Source organism: Protopterus annectens, chromosome 11.part0 (genome assembly GCF_019279795.1).
Source record: "Protopterus annectens isolate FY-2018-M chromosome 11.part0, PAN1.0, whole genome shotgun sequence".
NCBI classification, from domain to species: domain Eukaryota; kingdom Metazoa; phylum Chordata; order Ceratodontiformes; family Protopteridae; genus Protopterus; species Protopterus annectens.
The window spans coordinates 300578843-300604216 of record NC_056745.1 but is presented as its reverse complement, the minus strand read 5'-3'; the positions used below and the strand labels follow the sequence as shown (position 1 = coordinate 300604216).

At 39.7% G+C, this 25374-nt stretch overlaps 1 protein-coding gene across 1 annotated transcript in view; it reads right to left on the bottom strand.

The window, feature by feature from the left end:
* The window catches only part of RECQL (RecQ like helicase), a 608801-nt gene that overhangs the window by 448125 nt on the left and 135302 nt on the right, over positions 1 to 25374 (bottom strand). The window contains exons 8-9 of the mRNA XM_044087808.1: positions 3509 to 3675; positions 3321 to 3402 (exon numbers count right to left, since the gene is read on the bottom strand). Of these exons, the coding sequence (XP_043943743.1) occupies positions 3321 to 3402; positions 3509 to 3675 (249 nt within the window). The remainder of the gene's footprint in view (positions 1 to 3320; positions 3403 to 3508; positions 3676 to 25374) is intronic.

Below are 25374 nucleotides of genomic sequence, written 5' to 3'. Positions count from 1 at the left end.
AATAGGAAATTTTAAGTATAGCAGGGTAAAGACTATATCTTTTATTCAAAATGTCAATACTAAGTGATTTAAGATACCCCTCATTATACCCCCTATTTACAAATAAACCTGTTATAAATTTAAATTCTTCAATAATATCTTTGTCATTGCTGGTCATTTTACTGGCCCGTATGTATTGTCTTTTACGAATATTCTTTTTAATGAAAAATGGATGATTGCTCTTGTTATGGAAATAACTAATTGCAAAAGTATTCTTTCTATGTATCCTACTTTCAAATTGTTGCTGTTAATTCTCTCATTCTAAATGTACGTCCAGGAAATTCACTTGACTACCAAAATCTCCTAAAACAAACTTTAAAAAACTTGACTTCTCATTAATGACCAGTAACTAAATGTTCTACATCAAGATCAGTACCTTTTATAATAAAAAAAAAAAACAGGTAATCAACAAACCTTTTGTAATAACAAATCTTAAAAATCTGTCTATTTCTTCCAATTCTCATCATCCCATAACTATATTAGCATAAGAAGGGGCTGCTGAGAACCCCATTGCAACACCCTTTTTTTGTTTGTAGTATTAAAAAAAAAAAAATATGTAGAAGAACACCAATCGTATTACAATAAAAATTAATATTGTGCTGAGATAGGGTCGGGTATTGAGATACAAATTCCCTCACAAATTCCACACCTTTGTTGTGTGGAATACATGTGAATAAGGAGTCCATGTCTAATGTAAAAATGACATGCTTGTTAGGATCAAATTTAAATCCATCCATCCAAAAACTGTCTAAACATATCCAAAAAGTCCCAGGAATCTTTAAGATATGATTGTAAGCATTGTACTATTGGATTTAAAACTGAATCTATAACTAAGGCAATACCCTCAGTGACAGAGTTGGAAGAAGAAACCACTGGTTTAAAAGGTGGATTCACTAAATCTTTATGAACTTTTGGGATGCGAAACAACACCCCCCCCCCCACCTTAGATTTTTTTCCACCATACAAACATTATACATACTAAGGTCCATTTCACTACTCAGTAATGCATCATACAAAAATGCATGTATTTTTCTATGACTGTTTTGAATTTCACTCATATATATACTTCCTCATACATTTTTTAAAAGGTCTAACGTACCATTCAGATATTTGTCTGTGTTCATTACCGCAAGATTACCACCTTTATCTTTTTTCACGACCCTCAAATTGGTATTGCATCTTAATTCATTAAGTGCCCTTCTTTCATCTACATTTAAATTATCAAACCATCTCCTATTATTTTTACTTAGGATTTCCTTTATATCATTAAGACACAAACTCGAACACATTAACAGTATGATGCAATGCTGGTGTAAAGTTAGATGGTCTGACATATTTACTAACTGCAGTTTTCACATTTTTAAATAAAAAGTTCAAATTCAGTTTGCGAGTGTATTGTTTAAAGTTTTTAATACACTTTTTGTAACTTCTGACCTTCTCGTTGGCACAAAATTGAGGCAGTTGCCTACCAATTTCAAATGCACTGATGTTAATTCAAAATCGGGACAAATTAATAATACTAAAAGTCTCAGCATTATACCTTTTCAATTGTCCACTGAGGAGTCTGAGCCCGTTTGCCCCCTCGTTCTTATGAATCTTATCCTTGGTACCTTGTCTCTTTGCAGTAAAAAAGTCTTAGGTTGGGCGCCATTCTCCATATTTAAACTGATAGCGGCATTTTCAGTGGTCTGTGGTCTGATTACCAACTCCCGGGTCTCCCTCCACATTCGCTTCTCCCCCCTTCCTGGCTAAAGGGTTATTTGTAACATCCGCATGGAAGTATTTCATCATAACCTTTGACGAGCTTGACTGGTTGGTAGTCCTGTCAATCACAGTCCCTGCCTGTACTGATTTTAAGGTGGCATAATTGTTTTTGTAGTCATTACCAATCCTATTCTTATTTTTGTTGTTGTTGTTACTTGAATCAAAAGAATGGTAAGCAAGATTGCTTTCATATGCTGTGGCATCTCTCAGCAGCTTATTATGCTTCCGCATAATAACTGCATTTTCATGCTTTTCACCTTCTTCCAATGCCATACTGTAGTATACCTCTTCAGTACTACAGCTGGTAAACTGTGAACACAATTAGTCATCCACCTTTAAAATTTACTAAACATTTTCTTACCGTTGTTTTCCATCAATAACTTAAGTAGTTGTAAATCGGCAATATTAAAGAAATCAGTCACTACACTGAAAAACAGATCAGTGATTGTAATACCATTAGGGCACTTGAAAAATCGTAACCCTTTAAGAGCTATTGCTAGTTCAATACAGCTTTCAAAATACTTGTGGTTGGCCTATGTGGAAAAGAAAGTTGCACAATAACACTGATAAGGGATGAACTCGGTCCTTGTTGAATAGTTATGAGCAAACATCTGCTAGACTAAACATAGATTCATAACCAAAATACTCTTGTGCTCTTGTTACTAAGTTACCTACTCATTTGTATCTTTTTCTTTCAAGCATTAAAACTTATGTCAAGTTGCTGTCAGAAGGGGCAGCATAAACTTATACTGCTATTTCGGATATGCAGAATCTGAGCAGTGTTTCTCCTTACATTAGCTAAAAGTCTGTTTAATCATGATGTTTCTTACCATATAAAAATGTACTAATGAAAGAAAGCATGGATCTGGGGCATCACTGCACTTGAGGCGCAAAAGGATGCATTGGATATTTTGAAAATCTCCTCAAAGAAAAAAAAATTATATGTTTAAATGATTAGCACACCAGAAGTTAACATTAGGACATACATACACCAAAATAAAAGTACTGGGCCTGCTCACTTGCCAAGACTGTAAGACTTCTATGTAACCAATTATTTATAAACTTACACAAACTGCCACTGACTTTTTTTAGATATTAAAGGGGCAGTTAGGGACACATATATGTAAAAAAACAGAACAAAAAGAACCAAAACTTAGATTCTAACTCACATCAGGTAAACATTCTAAAATGGCAACTCAACTTTACCATCAAATGCAGAGGATTAATGGATTCTTAATTAGAGCAAAGAATAGTTGAGGAAATGAAAAAAAGATAGAAAATATCAGCATTTGCATGTCAAGATATGCAAAAACTGAAATAATTTGTACATTTCTTTGATGAGTTGTTAACAGACTGCCGATAAATCCATCAATATAAATGATGAAAACAAAATGCACTAAGACAAAGAATAGTCAGGAAATACATAGTTACTGTCTGAGTACATTATGATGAGAACAGTCTGCTTTAAAGTCTTAGTCTACAACCAGAAAGCTCAAACATATTTAGCTATGAAATACCTGACTGTCCTCTGTACCTTCCATTGATGAGCTTGACAACGTCTTGAATGAAATCTTGGGCACAAGACGATTTTTGCCGTATCTGCAAAATTAACAAGTGATACATTTTTACCTATGTTCATAAAAGGCATACATGTATTTGAATAACTTCTAATAAATAACGCAATTTAGAGTTTTAAAAAAAATACCTCATAATAAAGATTAGGTCTATTAAAAGAAGCTGTGAATGTGATACATTTTGGAACGCACAGAATTTTCTGAGCATCTTTCAACACATGACTTGTTGCAGTTGCTGTAAGTCCTATCAAGGGAGTATTTGGGAACTGGCGCTTTAGGATTCCAAGGACTTTATAATCTAAGCAAAATACACAAATAAGGACAGTTAAGTCAGCAGAAGAGGCACAAGTCCAGTAAAATAAATTTGCAAAACATATACAATCATACTAAAAAGAGAGATCTAATGAGTTTCAACTGTAGTGTGTGTTTCAAAAATGAAGTGACTTAGACAAAGTAAATTACGTTAGTGGGAACAACAACTTCAGCACTAAAAATGGTTTGAATCAGAAAATCATGGATAAAAAAGAAATCTGTTAGATGGCAATAAATACTCAGGAGCAAACTCCTCTGCTCTGTCTCATCAGGGATGTCAAAAGCAAAAGCAGTTTCCTTCTACATTACCTTAAATTTAAACAGAGGTACTCACTTCTACTCTAAACTTCCAGGGGAATATCACAATACTTTAACTCAATGCCTCCAGATAATGACACAATAACTAGTATAAAAGTGTGTTCTTTACATAGGACCTTTCAAGCAACCACATGAGGACATCTTGAGAAGCCTTCACATGGCTATCTTGGCTGGTTCCTTCATACAAAGGTTATTTTCTCAAACAGAAGAGGATATCAGTCAGCAGCAAATATACTCAGAACTACCAGCACCATGAGGCAACACACCATAGCAGATTTTGGAATGTGATGGTCAGACATCTCACATGAATGTAAGTGACACAACTTGTGAATTTTGTTTTTCAGATGGGCTACATCATCTCATCTTTAAGTACTTTCCAAGAAATGGTTCAAAATCTTAACATCTACAATGTACAAAAGAAAGAAAATGCACTATCTAAAGGGTGAAATATCAACCAGCCTGTACCTCCCAGCAGAGTCTATGTTGAAAAAGGGTGAGGAAGCACACTTCTTAGCTAACACCATTAGAGATTAATAAAATGCTGTTCAACTGTTCATTTACACCATTAATCTCATTTATCAGGCAACAATATCCAAGCAAGTCTACCAATCTGCTTCTTGAATGAACCTAAACAAACTTACCCATTCCACCCAGAATTCCTCAAAAACAGCCCTGGCTCACTTTTTGATGTTATACTAACCAACATAAAAAGGCTGATCTGAAATGAAAGTCTTACCCAACAGTCTCAGCAACCAATGCGATGTAATTTCTTACTGGTCCTTTAAATACTCCAAACCTCTACATACTTTAGGCAAAGGTTGTACCAATAACGACATCACCTTATTTAATGAACTTGCCAGAACAGACGTCCTCTCACTGTACTATACTGATGATGTTAAAACAACTTTAATTCACTTTAACTTCATTCACCTTTTTATAAAAACTACCATTAAGCAATGCAGAATCAGAAGAAATACTTGCACCTTGCTCAAATACAAATTAAAGCATCAACTCAATGAATAGGACAGTGCTTGGGGGCGATGGAAGACTTCTAAAAGTTCCCATGGACCATCATACTTTTCTCAGTCTTAGGTATCTGGCCAGCATCACCACAGAAATGCCAACTCTGCCAACTGCATTCAAAGGCAAATATAAAACTCATCTAAACACAAGTCTTACTGAAATGAAATAAAATTAATACTTGGACAAAAAACAACTTTGCAATCAATCCACAACCCTTCATAGTGCCCCTTGTCCCCACTATATTCCGATAGTTTATTAAATTTCCTTACAACCACCACTACCATCTCACCTCCGACAGTTTCAACCCTCACGCAGAAACATTTTAGGGAATAACCTACTACCTAGATTCAGACATGCATCTGGAAAGACGATGTTTGGAGACTTTGACTCTTGGCCTTACTGAGGAAAAGGACACCAATCTGTTCAGAGATAAACTTCCCTTTCTGCATCGACAAGACTGGTGATGACACTCTCAAAAAATACTGGAATGTTGACATGGACCTGATGGCACAAAAAACAGACCAGCCAGAACCATCTCTGCCTCAAAGAGGAAGATAAAGGCAGCAAAAGAGATACCCCAGAACTACGACACTAGCTGGCTCTGGGGCTGAGAACAGAGCCAACATATCAACAACATACATCACCGATACAGAGAATGGAGCCAAACAAGATGGCACCACGCAAGGCCTTAGATTCGATCACTTGGCTTCCAGACATGGTCAAATCTGAAGGTATTTAAATTGCGTCAGATGCACAGCCAGTATCACTGGATGGGATCCACAGAGACCAATAAGGAATATTCCTGGATGGATTTCAGCTCCAAAGCTAAAGACACCATAAAATACACTGGGGAAACAGCAACAGAGACAGGAATTTGTGGGACAACCCAATCTAATCCAGAGACAGAGGGGAATGGGATGACACCCATATCTAAATGAGCCTTGATTAAATGCCCTCATCATTCATTCCCAAGCAATATTTACAACATTCCTGGTAGACTTAAGGGGATAAACTGAAGGAGATCTGGATCTCCAGAACCAGGACAGCTCCTTCTATGATGATCTGTTGTCAGAAGACATCTTCTCCTTGGGGACCTATTTGAAATTAAGAGTGGTTTCAACGTTAGCAGCCATAGACACAGAAGATTAATTCCACCCCAGGGCACACATATGAGGTTTGCATTATGTGCCTGAGGCTGGAACTCTTATAAGATCAATGTTACCCTTGTAATTATTTTCATCCTAGGTCTCTCATTGAAAGAATCGATCAAGTTCATTTTAAAGAGCTTTCTCTCTGCCTTACAGAAGAATTGGCTAAGGATAAGTCCCCCTCTAGAGAGGGGGAAAAAAGAAAGGGAAGATGACAAAGAGAACAAGACAGAAGGCCAAGAGCAGAGAGAATGAGAATAGAAGAGAGAGGATGATCAGTCTCCTTCGAAACTTTCTCCATTAATGCTGAGAAAAATGGTAAATACAAATGATACTGCTGAAAAAGAGTTATCTGAAGGAGGAAAAAACTTGATAAAGGAAAGTGAAGAATAACCTAGAGGAAAAAAGAGAAAGTTTTCTTGTTAAATTACTGATTAGAAAAAAAACAGCAGGCTTGAGTAGGCCTCAGAATGAGAAATAGCAAGAAGCAATAACATCTAGCTACAGAAAGATATTTAACTGAGCTACAAAGAAGACTGCATCTGATGCAGATGGTGGCAAACAAGATCTGACAAACAGGAAATATGCACTGCACTATGGGAGAAAAGAGGACCTCAAGTGTGGAGGAGAAGCATTTATGTGGAAAGTTGCCAGCTTGGATCTGCCACAAGGACGGATAATCCATTAGTCAAGACTAACAGAGGACAATACAGGACACTGCATTATGCAGTTTTCACCCACTATTTTGGTATATATTCCAACAATGGTTCCTGAACCGAGTTTGAGAAACGAGATTCTACTAAAAGTAAAATTTGTAGGCTTGAACTTGTCCTGGCTAGTGTGTCTTGCCTTTAGGAAAGTAAGCCCACTTGTGCAATACCTGAAATGTATGTATCCATTTACTTCTACCATACATGCTGTTAAATGTAGAGATTTGTTCAGATATCCTGAACAACTGCATCCATCTCTTTTACTGCATATGCCCATACATATTGGGATAAAAAGTGGTAGTGAGAAAAATTGCTTAATTTATTAGAAAGAAGTGTTTTAAGATGGGTAAAGCCTAGTTTATTTTAAATGGTCATTAATGCATTTTTTCTGCAGCAGGAATTTTTTAAACTCCAGTAATGTAATGCTGTAAATGAGGATGTGGGTATCTAGATTCAATAATTATGGGGACAGCCATAGGCAGAAGGTTAGAAAGATTTTTAAGCAAGTATTTTTTGAAAATAACTCCGAAGTATAAAAACTACTAGCACAATGACTTGGGCAAAAGAAAACAGTAAGTACAGTTTTGTACCTACCATAAATGTAGATGTTCGAGTGCTCATACAGCTGCAGTCATAACAGATGGGTTATCCTGCCGTCAGGCGGGTCCTCGGTCGGCCGAATTCCAAAGTCTAGGTCCGGCGTCGGTTGTCGTCGCTTCTTCCCTGACGTCAGTGCGGCAGGGGTATAAAAGAGCCAGCCGACACCATCTTCTTCAGTTTTTCTTGCCCCAGATGTCAGGTGCCCCCAGAAGGAAGGCAAAACATAAACTTATGTAATCATGCAATATAGAATAATCAAAAAACAGTAGTTGCAAGCAAATACACCATAAAAGAATACCCCAAATAGGTTCTATGAGAAGGTGTTTGTCATAAGGCCTGTCCTAAGAGGGGATGGAGGGGGGGGGAAACCTGGACTGCAGCTGTATGAGCACTCAAACATCTACATTTATGGTAGTTACAAAACTATACTATGTTCATCGTGCATACAGCTGCAGTCATAACAGATGGGAAGAATCCCAAAGCTAAATAGGGGTGGCAGGCACTAAGTGGAACTAGGAGGAGCAAGGATGCCCTGCAAGACAGCTGTGGCAAATCCCGCTCTAGATTTAGAGTAAAGTGGAAGGCGACAGTGTTTGGAGAAAGTGTGCACTGAACTCCAAGTGGCTGCTTCCAAAATGTCCTTGGTAGGAACCCCCCTGAGGAAAGGTGCAGAGGTAGCTGTGGACCTTGTGGAGTGGGATCTGATGCTTGAAGGCACAGCTTTTCCATGAAATGAGTAACAAAAGCGTATGCAGTGGGCTATCCATTTTGAGATTGTCTGTTTGGAGATAGCCTTTCCTTGAGCACCTGTAGCATAGGACACAGAGAGTTGCTCGGATTTCCTGAATGGCTTTGTCCTGTCCAAATAATAACGAAGTTGTCTGTGAATGTCCAAGGAATGCAGTAGCCTTTCCCCTTTGTTTTGTGGGTTAGGGTAAAAGGTAGGTAAGTGGATAGTCTGATTCAAGGCTACACTGGATACTACCTTTGGCATAAAGGTAGGGTTGGTTCATAAGGAAACTCTGTCCTGATGGAAAATGATGAAAGGTTGCACAGCCATGAGGGCCTGTAGTTCCGAAACCCTGCGTGCTGAGGTGATAGCCAGAAGGAAGGCTGTTTTCCATGACAAGTATTGTAGTTCTGTTGAAGCAGCTGGCTCAAACGGACGAAGGGTCAGCTTTTCCAATATGAAGTTGAGGTCCCAAGCAGGGACTGGTGGTTTCCTTGGGGGTTTTATATTCTTTGCCCCTCTGAGGAACTGTCTTAAGAGAGGATGAGAGAATAAAGGAGGATCTGTGTTGTACTGTGCAGAAATGGCTGAAGCGTGGATTGTGATGGAGGAGAAGGAAAGTCCACTGTTTAACATCTCAGCTAGGTACTGTAAAATTTGAGGTAAATTTATTACCCAAGGATTCTGGCCCTTTTTCTGATTCCAGGCACAAAATCGTTTCCATTTGGCGGAGTAGGCTTTTCTAGTAGAAGGTCTTCTGGCCTCCAAGATGACATCCTGTACCTCCTTGGAGAGGAGGGTCTGTTGGGAAATCAAGGGATTCTCCATGCAGCTAGATTTAGGGTTTTGAGCTGGCTGTGATGAGTTTTGAAGTTGTGCTGGGACAACAGAAGAGGCACTAGAGGTAAGATCCATGGTGGGGAATGTGTCAGGCTCTTCAGGAGCGGATACCAGTGCTGTCTTGGCCAATCTGGAGCAATGAGAATCATTTTCGGCCTCTCTGCTCTGGCTTTTAATAGAACTTTGGGCAGCAGAGGAAGAGGCGGAAAGGCATAGACTGTCAACGTTGTCCAATTGAAAGAAAGTGCGTCCACTTTCCAGGCCTGTGGATGATAGGTCCTTGAACAAAATTTTTTCAATTGGTAATTTCTGTGGGTAGCAAAGAGATCTATGTCTGACTGTCTCCATGCCTGAGTTATCTTTGCGAAAACTTGAGGATGCAACTTCCATTCGTGTGGATCTGTCATATTTCTGCTTAGGCTGTCTGCCAGTGTGTTTTCCTTCTCTGGCAGGAATTGTGCCTGAAGTTGGATTTGCAATTCCAGAGCTGTGTTCCATAGGGTCATGGCTAGTCTGCACAGAGGGTATGAATGAGTTCCCCCCCTGTTTGTTTATGTACCACATCACTGTAGTGTTGTCTGTCCTTATCAATAGCTGGCCTGGATGCAGTAGGTCTTTGAAGGCCATAATAGCATTTTGCACTGCTAGCATTTCCTTTTGGTTGATGTATAGGTGCTTCTCTTTTTGGGACCATTTTCCCTGAATGCACCGATCTGTCATGTGTGCACCCCAGGCGTAGTCCGAGGCGTCTGTTGTGATGATTTGAGTTGCTTGAGGTACGCAGAAAGAGAGACCTATGTTTCTTTGGCATGCTTGAGCCCACCACAGAAATTCCTTTTGAAGACATGGAATGAGTGGTATAATTGTTTGCAAACTGTGGCTGTGTTGAGACCATAAGTTTTTTAGGTACCATTGAAGTTTTCTCATATGCAGCTTTGCACATGGGATCAGAAGGATGCAAGATGCCATGAATCCCAGAGCCTGCAGGACTTTCCTTGCAGTCAGCCTGGTGAAGGTTGCCATTTTGCTGAAGTATTGTGATAGTTGCCCTTGTTTGTCTGGCGTGAGGTAGGCCATCTGGGTGGTTGTATTCAAGCTGGCACCCAGGAAAATTATTTTTTGAGAGGGTATTAGTTTTGATTTCTTTTTGTTGACTGTGTATCCCAGAAAGTTCAACAGTTTTATTACAAACGCCAGGTGTTTCAGAAGTATGTCCTTGCTGTCCGCTTGGATCAGGCAGTCATCCAGATATGGGTATATTTGTATTCCTTGAAGTCTGCAGAAGGCAATTACTGATGCCAGGCATTTCGCAAACACTCTGGGCGCAGTAGATAAGCCAAAGGGCAATGCAGAGAATTGACAATGGGTTGAACCTGCAAGAAATCTGAGGTATCTTCTGCAATCTTGTCTGATAGGGACATGCAGGTATGCCTCCTTGAGGTCCAGTGTTACCAGCCAAGACTCCTTGCCCAGCATGGGAAGAAGCTGCTGTAATGTGAGCATCTTGAATTTTGGTACCTGTAGATATGTGTTTAGGATGGATAGGTCTAAAATAGGTCTCCAATCTTTGTCTTTCCTTGGTACCAGGAATAGTCTGGAATAAAACCCTTGACCTTGTTCTTTTGCAGGTACCTCTTGAATAGCTTTCATGTCCATGAGAGCTGAAATTTGTTTTTGTGCCTCTGCCCTTTGATTTTGTGGCAGGTTTGGCATGCCTCTCATTTTTGGAAGGGTGTGAAAGTGGAATCTGTAGCCTCTGTCTATAATGTCCAGAATCCATTTGTCTTTTGTGACAATATGCCAATTTTTTGAGAATAATGCCAGTTTTCCGCCCAAAGGTGCTGCCATTAAAGCTTTGCTTGGCAGGTAAAGGGGGAAGTCATTGTGTCTGCTTTCTGAATGACTGTGATCTATCTTCTCCACCTCTTGGGGTTGGTGCTTGCCATTGTCTGGCTCTGAATGATCCTTGAGGTTGCCCTCTACCCCTCGGGCGTCTGTATCTGCCTCTTTGAGGTCTGTCCGTGGCTGGAAAAGACCAATTTTTTGAAGGCCAGTTTCTGCTGAAACGTGGAGGTTGTACCTGCAGGAAGTCTTTCACTGTTTGCATTGATCTCGCTTTTTCCTCCATTTTCTTTAGTACCTCCTCAGCTTTAACACCAAACAATACATCTTTTTGAAGAGGTGCATCTAGTAATTTAGCTTTGACATGATCTGGTAAGGCTTGCTCTTTGAGCCAAGCATGTCTACGTATGACAGACCCTGTAACAGCAGCTCTACACGAGGACTCTAAAGCATCAAAACCACACTGCAAGGTATGTTTACCCACTTGCTCTGCACCATGCAACAAATCCTGCAAACTCTTAAATCTGGTTGTTCTGGTTGTGTCATTTTGCTTTTCAACTGAGATAACAAAAACTGTTGATACTTTAACATATGAAACTGACAGTTTAATGCCCTCATGGTTAAGGTGGCAGAGGTATACACCTTTTTCCCCCACCTTTCTAAAGCTCTGGAATCTCTCTCTGAAGGTAATGGTTTTTTAGCAGTAGAGGCCTTAATTCCCTTGGGACCCTGTGAAATAGTTTCTGGGTCAGCAGTATGGCTTTTGTATAGGAACTGGTGTGAATTAGGAACCCGGTAATACCTGTCTGGTTTAACAGGAGCTGGAGGTAAAGAATCTGGGTTGAGGCTGGCTTCTGTGTACACATCATCTAATGTATCTAAAACAGGAGGGATAGCCAGGGGCCTATTGCTGGGGGAGCAAGAGAAAATCCTTGAGCCTTTTCTTGGAATCTGAGTAATCTTGGCCTTCCCAGTGAAAGTGTTCCCTCAAAGTATGCAGGGTTTCCCCAAAAAAGTAGTTCTCAGGGGGGGAGACCGAGGGAATAGACTCCTCTGCAACAGAGTCTTCAAAAGGAGAATAGGTATAGTCCTGGTCCTCAGAATGTTCAGAGGTAATAGAGGCTTGATCTGAGGAAGGGTAGTCTTCCTCTAATCTGGGCCTTTTGTCCGAGGGGGGGGGGTTGAGAACCCCTGATAAGAGTAATCAAATCCTCAGCCATTTTGAGCATCTGTTTTTTAGGCATGGGGCCTTGAGAGGGGGTCTGAGGTCCCTGTTTTTTAGTTTTCAAGGCTGCTTTAGATTTTGTGAAAGCTTTAATAGAGAAGGAGGAAGGCCTGAAGACACCTTGAGAAATGGCAGGCCTGTCTAAACTCTGCGTTTCCCCGCCAAGAGTGGCGTCGGTATCTGTAGTTGGAATGGGGACCGAGGAGCCTGCGACCTCGGGTACTGAAGACACCGGTAATGAAGTGTCATCGGTACTCAGGGGCTGCGTAGGTGCCTCGCTGAGAACCGGAGAGCCGGTAGTCGGCCTTAGCGTGGTGTCAGTAGAAGTCGCGGACCTCGTATGTCGGTCCTTATCTTTGCGTCTTTTACTCAAAACTGGAGTCGGAGTATCCGACGACATAATATAATTAAATTTTTTACTAAAATAGTGAAGGACGAACTCCGCCCGACGCTTAATAGTGCGTTTGTTGAATCTAGCACAAAAATGGCAGGCTGAAACGGCGTGGTCTGGGCCTAAGCAAGGAATACAGAAAGAGAGGAAAACCTTATGCGGTATTTGCTTCCCACATGAAATGCAATTAGTAACTTTGTCTGACATCGGTCTGAGGCAAGAAAAGTTTCCCCAACGGGGTACTTAGCTTTCAAGAAGACTTCGGCTGAAATATTTTCATAAATCTCAGGAGCTGGCCGACCGGCACTTGCGAACTGCTTCTGCTTAAGGCACCGCGCGGCAAGAAAGACTGAAGAAGATGGCGTCGGCTGGCTCTTTTATACCCCTGCCGCACTGACGTCAGGGAAGAAGCGACGACAACCGACGCCGGACCTAAACTTTGGAATTCGGCCGACCGAGGACCCGCCTGACGGCAGGATAACCCATCTGTTATGACTGCAGCTGTATGCACGATGAACATTGGGATCTTGCTAAACTTAGGGAGCCTATGGCTATAGGGGTATTAGATATTTTTTCAAAAAAGTTATGAAAATCTGTTTAGAGCAAGAGAATGGGGAGCCAAGAAAATACACAAATTGAAATATTAGGGAAAATTTAAATATGCCAACGTTCTAGGAAAATGAGGCTCAATAATGAATGGCGAAGATGAGAGGGATGAGATAAAAATGGTGTAATCAGCAGGGAATTATCCAGGAACAGATGGTACTGCTGTGGAAGTTAGGAAGAAAAAGTGAAAAATATCTGAAAGGTTTTATTTAACAATATTTTAAAATGAGAAACAGTGCCAACATCTTGGAAGAAAACTGTGGTAGCTGTATGAGAGAAAGACCCTTTAAATCCAACTTCATATAGACAAGTTTTGATTCTTAACCATGATTATAAAGCATGTCTGTACCACCTTAGAGAATGTCTTGGGTGTTGCCAAAACTGAGGATATGGATCAATGTAGTTTTGTGGTGGGGAGATAAACATTTGACATTAACAGAACAATGACGATTCAAAGAGAAGCGGCATGCAGGAAGACTCCATTACTGATGGGGGGGTTTAGATGAAGAGAAGGCATTTGATACAGTTATCTGGGATTTTAAGGGTAGGGCAATGGCAGCATTTGCATTTCCTGACAGAATAATGGGGTTAAGTAGGAAGCTATATCCAAGACTCATGACAGGAGGGCTCCTTTTTGACAATGTTTGTTTGAATAGAGAAACCAGGCAGGTGTGTCTTTCTCCTTTATTTGCCTTATGCATAGAACCACTGACAAAACAAAGGTAGTATAATCTGCAAATAAGATTCTATTTTGTAGTTGATAATCCATAAAAGGCTATTTTAGTGTTGTAGCACATTCTAAGACAGATTCAGTTTTTTTTTTCAGGGTATAAAACTAGTGAGGATGAAACAAAGGCTATAGCAGTAAACCAGGTTTCCACATGTGAATTGGCTTAGAAATATCCATATTTACAGTGAAATGATAAGATGAAGCATTGAAGTATCTGGATTAAAAGGATTATATTACAGCAGCTAAAGATATGCAAGGACACTATATACAAGATAATATAAAAATTGAGAAACTGGAAGCTCTTGACTATGGATACGGATAGTTAAGGTACAAGCAATAAAAATGATTCTAGTCCCTTTAATACTGCATTCAGGTCAGACATATTTATAATAATCACAGGAGAAACTGTGTACCATAGCTAATAAAGAATTAAAAGAATTTATTTGGGAAGGAGAGAGGACAAGAATTAAGTGAGGCAAGTTGTTCCACCACACAGAACAAGGTGGTTTAGGATTACCAAATTTTAAAACAAGAGGTCACGAAATAAGGAGATAGCAGGATTTTTAATATAGGAACTTGAGAAGAACAGTAACATCCATACAGGATATTATATTTACAAAGCAGGAAAACTATTTTGAGAACCAAACCAACACAGGAATGGAGAAAGGAGATTTTTCCAAAAAAGGGGGCTTTGAGTAGGGACACAAAAATAGGCAAGAGGGGAGGGTGGACACAGTGGGATGAGCCTGTGGGTTGGAGACTGCATTCTCTACTAGGATTGATAACAGAGTATAAGCATAGAGAAGCAGACAAGGGAATGCTAAATGAAAGACCAGATCTGGTTGAGTTTGTAGCAGAGTATAGAATAGAAGCTGCAGAACAAAATAAACACTTATTAGGGTATATGAAACAATGCGTGATAATAAGAATAATTCAGAAGGCAGAAAAGACTGGGAAATTAGAATGGAAAGGCAATATACAAAGAAACAGTGAGAGGATATTTGTATGACTCCCAAGTAGACAACAACATTTAGAAGGTAAAGATTTTTGCATGAAAAAGTTTGCATAGGAAATTGTATACCCCAAGTTTGGCAAAATTAATGATCAGTTGGTTAGTTTTTTTTGCTAAACTTTTAATATAAATGTTCAGCAATTACACAACGAATATACAATTACTTATCCACGTTAACCCAGCATAATTAGAGCTGGACACCCAAAGTGATGTAAGCACTCCTGCCTGTGCATAAATATTAATGCTATATATACGACTATGCACTTTTAGACTTCTGCGTTCGGAAGCAAACATTTAAATGCAGAAATGTTTTTTTAAATGCAGCAAAGTAAACGTTTACTTTCACTTAGAAAAGTGTTTGCATACATAAAGATGCTTGCAAACACGTTTTATATAAAAATAAAAGTTAGTTTTGCACATTTAAACTTGATCTTTAAGTCAATCATCATATTTGTATATTGCATGAAAAATATTTGTAATGGGCTTTCTCTTTTATAATTGAATGTGTATTCATGTTACTGTGTAATACACGATGCTAATAATGATGTTAAAAAATAATTATGCTACAGCTATTTCTACAGACGACCGATTAAAGCTATTACTTTTACATACAACAAGAGCAAAAATTGTATGACATACTATAAGCAATAGTAGGATCAACTCACAGGCTCAAATGTGTTTTAAACAGACTAAGGTTTAATGTAAATTAAAGAAAAAATATCGATATGAACGATAACATTTCAAGAGTGTCAAGCGAAAGGAAGAGTCGTCCACAAAATGTGCTACATCAGGATAATGGCATTAACTAATTAATGTGAATTTATTGACATTAAAACCCAAACAACTACAGTCCTGTACTAACAGGATGGTCAAACAATACTGGCTATACCAAAAAATGAACCAATGAGGTACTAGACTTTGCTAGGTCCACAGTCTTCTCAGACATACAAGCAAATATTGAAGCATGTAAAGAAAATAAAACATTTAAAACAGAAGCCAAGAAATAAGTAATGAAAGAAAAACTGTGGTAAAAAAGTAAACAACTTTAAAAATGTATAATGCAACATAGGCCTTTCTCCTTCTTTGGGGTCAGGTGACACAACCTTTTTAAGAAATATAAATTTGTATAAAACATTTGAGACTTCCTTGTCAAATTACAAGTAATATGCATATACAACGCAGAAAAAAAGACTCTGTAAATGTGCACAAAATTACTAAAGAGAATTCAACATATGAAGATCAGAAGCCAGAAATTAGAAGAGCTAATGACGCAAAGCGGTAAAATATCTGTAAAGAATGTACCACATGCCAATGATAACAGATCAAGAAGTGGTCAAAAGACACAAAAGAGTTTATAACTTTAAATAAGGAATAAGTAAAAAGGCAAAAAATCAAAATTCTGACAGACACAGAAGCCTCAGTGAGCATAATGTCACAAGAAGACTATAACAGACTGATGGCAAACAGCTAGAGCTCTGCAGAAGTCCATGTATATAGGTTACCTAAAAGTGAAATAAAGGGGGTTCAATACAGAAGTAAAAATAAATTAAACAAAAACCCTTTCCAGTATTTGACAAGGTACAGGAACTATGTTAAGCTACTCCACAGACAAAGAATTAGATACAGTACAGGTACTAAGCACTGCAGATGGAAATGGGCAAAAGAGACAGAGAACATTTATTTTACATACACTAGTAAGTGAATAAAAATGTGTTTAACTGTATTGGAAAGTTGAAAATGACCAGGTCAAATCGCATATAGATTCCAATGTTACTCAGATGCACGACATCACAGAAAGACCACTTTCACTTGAGAAAAGGCTGAAGAAGACTACTATGAACACAACAAAAAAGATTAAATGAATCAGTCCCAGCAGTCTAAATTTATGAACTGGCAGACAGGTGCAGACTACAGAGATAAGTTCACAGCTGCTGTGACATTAGGAAATCATGATTATCGTTGCAGTTTCAGGTAAGTTCATCATACTGTAGAACATTTTTTGCAGTTGGTCAATGCAACTGACGAAATAAATGATGCACAACATGACATCTTAAGTAGGTGAACATCAGAAACTGGCCAATTTTGCAAGTGCTTAATGGACATATTCAGGCTCTTGATGTTGCTTATATAGCAAGGCCCACCATCGTTGAGATGTGGGCAAGCCATACATATTGGGTCTACTTTGATTGTTCAAGAGCAGTGTGGCTGAAAATGCACAGCAAAATACATTTTTTTTTTGTCATGTGTACAACCTCCGATGGCCATCCATAGATGAGGTACTGATCTCTGTACCTCACTTAATATAACAATCTTCAAGGTCATTCCATGTTGAGTGGGTATCTCCTTCAAAGGCTGTGCCATCAAAGTATTTGGGCAATGTACATTGCAGGCTGTGTTAGCTGTGCTGACTACTGTCCTGCAGCACTGAACGTTAACTTGATGTATGATGCAAGTTACACACATCCACATAATACACGTAATACAGCTTAACTAAATACATGTTAAACTTTCTCTCCTTTTTATGTGGCAAACATGTCAGTACTGAAGTAGATTAACTGAAACTAAGTACGGCACATTCACATTAGTCATGTATGATAACACACACACACACACCACACACACGCGCACACACCATACACGCGCACACACCACACACACGCGCACACACACACACGCACACACGCGCACACACACACACACACACACACACACACACACACACACACACACACACACACACACACACACACACACACACACACACACACACACCTTTTCTCTGGCCAGTGCCATCTGTGGTATTACAGAAAACACAACATGAGCTACACGTTCTCTTTAGAGGTCAAAACAAGATGCATCTCAACCATACTTCAAGGGTGACATTCACAGGATTTTGTTTCAGCTTCTAAGTTGCCAGACTAAGCAGAAGATGCTGATGCTGATTCACATGCATCAAGAAGCAAAGTGTCCCTAATACCAACACGGAAAGAGAAAACAGTCTTACAAAGAGGTTTACAGAACACATTCCAGCATGCAGTGGCATACAGCTAAGATAGTTAAGTCAACAGGGAGCCTACTCAGTTATGGTAAACCATCTTAATGATGACCAACACAAATTCCATGCACTGAAGAATTTTACTTGTCTATTACAGATACCGATAGCATACATCTAGTCAGTGTGTGTATGCAGAGAGCATCACTCTGGTAGGTTTAATGTCTGTTTTACTATGCAAGACAGATGCTAGGTCTACCACAGTAATAAGTTTTTGTGCAGGAATATCAGTGAGTTTTCAGGATTTTGTATGTGTGATAAGCATTTTACATTAGGCTAGGAGTGACTGAGTGAAAGTGTGTGATGGTGTTTTTTTTGTTCTTTGCTCACTAGTCTAAAGTATGCAGTGTGTGCGAGCATCTGTGCTTGTGTCTATGCCTGTGTGCTTGCATCTGTGCACACGTAGGGTGGCTGGTGTGAGAAGACAAAAGTGAACTTGGAGGGAATGGTGACACGCATAAATGGGTGACAAAAGGGGTCCAATATGTGTGTAAAAGTAATGTACGTAGTGAGTGGTGAAAAGTGTACTGAGGTGAATGGATGGAATGCATGAGTGGTGAAAAGCAAGCAGTGTAAGTGGTGTGTGTGCACCTTTAAATAAAGCTGTACAGTGTGAGTGGCCAAAAGTGTACAGGCATGAACTGTTGGAAAAATGAAAGTGTATGTTAGGTGCATTTGGTGCTGACTGTGCAAGAGAAGTGAGAGATGGGCAGTGTGCAAGATGTGTGTTTATGTGACTCCAGTCCTGACAAACACTTTCATTATGGTAAGTACAATGCCTAACAGCTGGACCTCTAAATCACTTAATTTATAATAAGAGCATCTATATGAAAAATACATATTCTAATGCATTTTTACATTTTACAAGTGGCAACTCAGCACCATAAAAAAATCTACTGCCAATCATTAGCGGACCGGAGTTCTGCTGTGGTGACCCCTAACTGGGAAAAGCCGAAAAGACAAACAACAAACAACAACAAGTGTACATCCCTTCCATCAGAAGAGAGCTGTTTTCAAGGGACAGATAGTAACGGCAGCACGAATGATCACCCTGGACCATCATTTCTCAAAAGAATGTAAAAACTTGCAGGAACATGTTTATAAGAAGAGGATATCTGGAGGACCTGTTGGGCAATCTTATACAGGAAGTGCAACTCAAATGGGAAACTGAGCATTTTATCTTAATATTCCATATGGAAGACCAGCCTAAGGTACCTATAACACAGAATCAACCACTATCAAACAGTATCTGTCCTTTCATTAACTGCTTCATTAGCACCTTAGTGATCATGATGAATTCAGATGTATTTTGAGAAAGAGCTGCGTAATAATGGGTGAGGATGCCTAGGTTAGAGAAAGAGTGGGCGACACTCCTAAGATCGTTTAGAGGAAAGGCACGACATTTAAGAACATCTATGAGATACATTTTGATTACAAAATAACGATGAGCCCTTCCATGAGAATGTGGCCACTGTCACTACTGTAAATTCATCCATACGGGTGAGGATTACTCCATACAAAGGATAAAATAAACAAACCAACGCTTTGCATAAACATGTTCAAATGTATCCAGGAAACCACTAAATTTGTTGCTATAGAAAAGGTGGTTAGGAGGGTATATATTCACTCCATCAAAAGCTTAACTGAGTGAATCACTATTCGCTGAACCCTATTCAGCGAAAGCTCAATTAAATAAATGATCATTTCAGCAAAACATTTCCTAGGGAAAGGACATGGTTGGCCATCATCAGGCATTTGCCCTGTTCTCCACTGTAGTATGACCTCAGAGTTGGTATATATATATATATATATATATATATATATATATATATATATATATATATATATATATAAGGGGGCAAAGCCCCCCCACTTTGCATGGTTTTAAATTTTGTTGTATTTGTTCTGGTCGGTAGCTTGCCTGCTAATTTTTTTCCCTAGGAAATGTTTCGCTGGAACGGTCATTCACTTAAATGAGCTTTCACCGATTTGAGTTTGATGATTATTAATTCACTTAATTAAGCTTTCGGCAAAATAATATAGACCCCTTAAGGAACACCTGAGGGGGCCCATGGTCAGTAATTTTGGGAAAAAGAGAACTTTATTGGCAGTTGCATATGAATTGCTTGCAACTGACCCGAACTGAACGAGCACTGCTCCAGCAGTTCCATAATGAAACTCAAAGCAGTTAACTACACAGCATCAATTTTACACTACTTAGAAGGTTAAACATACATATTCATTTTTAGAAATAATTTACACATACACAGCTTGTGGGTTCAACTTAAGCTGCATTTTAAATAATTTCTAAATGAATCATAATTGCAACATTTACATGCATTTCTAAATGTTCATATACATGTTCATTTAAACTAATTGTCTGAAATCTTGAATTTTGTAAAGCTGCTTCTTTACACTCCATGCCTAAAATTTTAGGATTTTTAAATAATCATACTCTGTTTCTAGGTATGATTTGTAAATTTTGGAAGCATATACCTTTAAGGGAAAGTTTTTTCGGTTGGGAGCAGGCAATCTAATTTGTATTTTAAAAGGTGGTTCCACGTTTTAAGTAATGCCTGAACAAGTTTCTTAAATAATAAGAGACAAACGCTCATCATAAATAAAGTGATTTAGCGGTTCAACTGTTCTGCAAAGCATTTTTCGTTTTCAACAGTAAGTCTTTTGTTGGATTATGGTAAATGCAATCTTGGGATTGAATGTATAAGTGATCCCCATGTTAAAAGTATATTTAGTGTGTGTTTGAGTGCTTTGGGTTGTTTGAGTTTAATAGTCGCAAAGTTATTTGAAAATGAATGACTGAATGTCACCGACAGTCTTGTCTTATCTTACTGAAGCTGCTGAAATACAGCTCTGTGTTGGTGCCTAGTCTTACTGCCTTGCAAAAAACAAAGTCTGGTTAGTGACTAGCAGTATATTATACGCAGCACTAAATATATAACTTGTATATATAACAGACGACACGTACAACTGTACAGTTTGCAGGGTTACTATTTTCAAGTTTACTTTTCATACAACATGAATGATCTCCATTGTGCAGATCTCCCCCAGAAATCGGACTACATCTCACATATATACATTCTTATGAATGCAGTCTTTTGGGAACTCTCAAAGTCATTACTTTGGTATTTAGGGAGTCTTTCCTGTTTGAGAATGTTTCTGTTTGAAAGTGCATTCTTTCAATAATGTAATAAGCTCCTTTGTGTTCTTGTTTCAAGGTGAATTACATGACAGTTTAGTAAGTTGTTCTTGCCTCCAACTCGGTTTCTTTCTTTGCACCTGTTTCTCAGGAATTCCTCATCATAGATTCGTAGGCGTGTACTAGGCTAATGGCCCTGGAGCCTTTACAAGCCTAGCTCATAGAAGTGCCCTGGCATTGTGCTGCCCGACGTTAGTTCCCAGTGCCTCTATCAATTAGAACCACTGGAGTGATCCCTGGAGTGAACTTTCTATTTCCCATCCGCTCATCAAGCTTTCTCTTGAAGAGGGTCAGTGAGGTGCTCTGCTTGACATGTATGGGAAGTCTATTCCAGAGCATGGGTAGTCTCTCTGGGTTATGAACCTGTCCCTCCAGCACGTTCTGTTGATTGCGGTAATGAGGTTGAGGTCTCTTGGAGAGTGTGGTGCGGAGGGACTGGGATTTCTTTAGATGTAGCATTTCTAACTGGGTCAGACATGGCCTTGTAAGTCAAGCAGAGATCACCTCTTAGTAGACGATATGAGATAGAGAATAGCTGGAGTTTTTTGAGTCTGTCCATGTAGGACATGTGTTTAAGGCCTAGGATTCTCTTCGTGAGGTAGTTTTGTGGCCTCTCCAGCTGTTGCAGGTGTCTAGTGAGGTACATGCCAAATGGGGCATTATACTCTATGATTGGTCTATTGAGGGAAGAGTAGAGAGAAATGATGACATCTTTCTTCCTGGATGCAAAACCCCTTGGTAATGAGATGTGCCACATAGATGGACTTTCTGACCACAGTGGCAATGTGGTGGTCGAAGGAGAGGTTGCTGTCAACCTGTGTCCCTAGATCTCTTATAATGTCTTCAGTGTTCAGTGGGCTCCCATCGATGTGGTAATTAGTGGGAACTGAGTTTTTCCCAAAACAGATGACGCATTTTTTGGCATTAAGCTTAAGGCCATGGTTTCAACACCAGTCATTTGTCTCAGGAAGGCCTTTCTGTAGGATGTCTGCATCACTTGGGGAGTTAATAATGGCTCCCAACTTGCAGTCATCTGTGAACTTGGCCAGCCAGAGTCCCTCCGTGTTTGGCCTGGACTACTGAGAAGTAGATAATTGGTCAGCAGTCTGACTTGGAGTTCGCTACTTTCACACTGTGGGTTCTGTGAGTCAATTTGCAACCCACCTAACAATATAGGGGTTGATGCCTTGTTTGGTGAGTTTATCAATAATTATTGAGTGAGGAATGGTATCAAAGGCCTTGGCCACATTGAGGTAGGCTGTATGAACTGCCTTGCCTTCATCCACAGCTCTGGTGGCTGACTCAAAGAAGTCAACCAGGTTGAGTGGGCATGATCTACCTTTCACAAAGCCAAATTGCGTGGGATCTAGAGTTTGGAGATTCCCTGTATCCTTGTTAATTAGGTCCATGATGATGCGCTCCACAGACTTACATATCAGACTCATCAGGCTAATGGGGCGATAATTTCCAGGGGCTGTAGTCGTTCCTCCTTTATGGAGAGGGATGACTATAGCAGTGTGCCATTTGGCAGGGACAAAGCCTGAGGCGTGGCTGTTAGCGAACAGGGCACACAGATGTGGTGCCAGGTCACTTTGTAATTCATGTAGAACACGGCCAGGGCTACTGTTGGGTCCCATGGAAGCTGTATTCTTGGCCTTGGACAATGCAGCTTTAACCTGTGTTGCAGTAATGCTGGGTGCCTGGCATTCTTCCGGTATTGAGATTGGTCCTTTAGGGGGATGGAGAGGGGTAACGTTTGCACTGAATCTGTCGCAAGTATACTGGCAATATCTGTTGACTCAGTACAATCTGGGTATTGCTGTGGAGATTCTTGATATAACTATAGAAGGCTTTGTGGTTGTTTTTAGTATCTGCCGCAATTCTGCCTTCATAGCTGGCTTTGGAGGTTTTGATGAGGGATCTCAACTTTTTGTTGAGGCTAATGAGGGAATTTTTCCAGTCTTAGGACTTCACCTTTTTCTGCAACAGTTTCTTCCTTCTGTTGTAAAGTTTATTAATGGCAGGGGACCACCAGATTGGCTTCCTCTTTTTTTGGAGGAGAGCGTCTTGGTTCTGTTGGATGGCTAGTTCCATACATTTATATACATGTTCGTACAGTGCATTGGTGTATGATTCGGTAGTCATGCATCTATTTTCCATTAGCATGGGTGCCGTGAAGTTAGCCACCTCTGTTTTTAGGAGTCCAAAGTCAGCTTTGGAGAAGTTTTGCATGGTGGATACTTTTGTTGAGGGTGTGGGTGAGATGTGGATTTCCATGGCGATTAGTTTGTGGTCGGATCTAACCAGGGAGGAATTGAATATTGCTGTAGAGCAATGGTTGCCCATGTTAGTAATAACCAGGTCAAGGATGTTGCTTCCTCTAGTGGGGGTAAGAATGAGCTGCTCCAGGGCACTGGAACTGATGAATTCCAGGAAGAGCTGGGCCAGTGCACTGGTGCATGAGTAGTTTTCCCAGTTGATGGAGGGGTAGTTGAAGTCACCTAGTATGACAGTGTTGGGTTGGATCTTAACAGTTTCCAGGGTGCTTAGGAATGTGGAGTGAGAGTCTTGGGACATGGTTGGGGACCTATTTCTCAAGCTTTATTAGACCTTGAAAATTCATGTTACATTTCTCATGAATGCAGACATTTTTATTTGATTTTTCTTGCTTTTCAGCTAAGAACAGTTTAACCCTTTTTTTAGCAAACAGAAATGTATGCATTTATCTGACTGCATTATTCCTACATATATTATAGCAACAGGAGTGTATATGCATCTAACTAGCAAACAGATGTACACATGCATTTATAAATTTCTAAATATATATCTAACAGCAGTTATACAGCACTATGTCTGCTCCCTCGTGTGTGTGTGTGTGTGTGTGTGTGTGTGTGTGTGTGTGTGTGTGTGTGTGTGTGTGTGTGTGTGTGTGTGTGTGCGCAATGGGTTGTGAACCCAACTGGGACACTAGTCAATGACAGGGTTCTACTGATGTGCTTTTCAATTAGTTGATTATTGACTATTGTGCTATTTATATGTTTAGATCTAATCTGTTCAGCAAGGCTTATGTAATATTTGCACTGCTGCAATTACACTTTGAAGTTTGAAAAAACAAGAATTTTATTAAGCATCACTTTGATGCAAGAAAGGTACTTGAAAAAAGCATCTTCACTGCTAAGCTCTTCTCATGCTACAGCATAAGTAGTGACCACCACAGAACAGCAGTGAGAAACCAAACAGCTTTAAAAGCTGTAAAACAGCCAGACTGACACTTCTTTTGTGTGTGTGGCAGTACAAAGTGTACTATACAGATTCTAAAACTGTTGCAGGATCAAAGGTATACTTCTCATCTGGTCACTAACAGTGAGGCAGTATTAAGTGTGTTACAGCCTTTAAAGCTGTGAAACACTCAAATCTACAATTATTTTTCTTTCAAAGCTGAAAAACACTTTGCACTCCTACAGTCTTTTCTGTACTTCCTTTTCTCTTTTTCTCTGTGTTGTTACATTTGAAGAGTTAGTTCCATTAACTACTAGTATGTCAGTTTTCAAAGCTGTGAAGCACTCAGATCTCCTACAGTTATTTCTCTCTCTTTTTCTGTAACCCATACCACATTGAGCAGACAGAACTCCATCCACTACAAAGATTATGATTGACCCTCTCTGATCATAACCAGGTTACTATATGTTCTCAAAATGTATGTCCACGCTCATCTTTCAACCTTAACTTTGCTTTGCTCTTGAGGTGATGCCCTACATATCCATTTTGAACAAGTAACAGCTTGGTTATGATCAGACACCTGATCATAATCCTCTCAGCTGAGCTGCAAAACAGATTGCTGAATGACTATTTGGTTGTTATCAAAATCAGTCTTTCTTCTGCCTAACTCTGGGGATCACACGGATGGAGTTCTGACTGCAACCAGAGTGACTGAGCTTCACTTAGTGGCCCTGGTACTGGTGGAGCCAGGAAGGGAGATCAAGGAGTGAAAGGCATGGCCCACTCACCTCTCCTAGGGGGTTGGAGGTCATTCTGCACACTTTGAGGCACACTGAAATGATGTAATTTCCCTGTTGGAGAGTGGGAAAACCTCACTCATGTCACGGTAAGGGGAAACACACTTTCAAGGGAATGCTCCTTGCAAAAGTGCAAGGATTTCCTATGTAGATAACCCATTGCACATTCCTTTCCAATGCCTCACAGTGCATGTGTGCATTTGTGTTTGTATGTGCGTATTTACG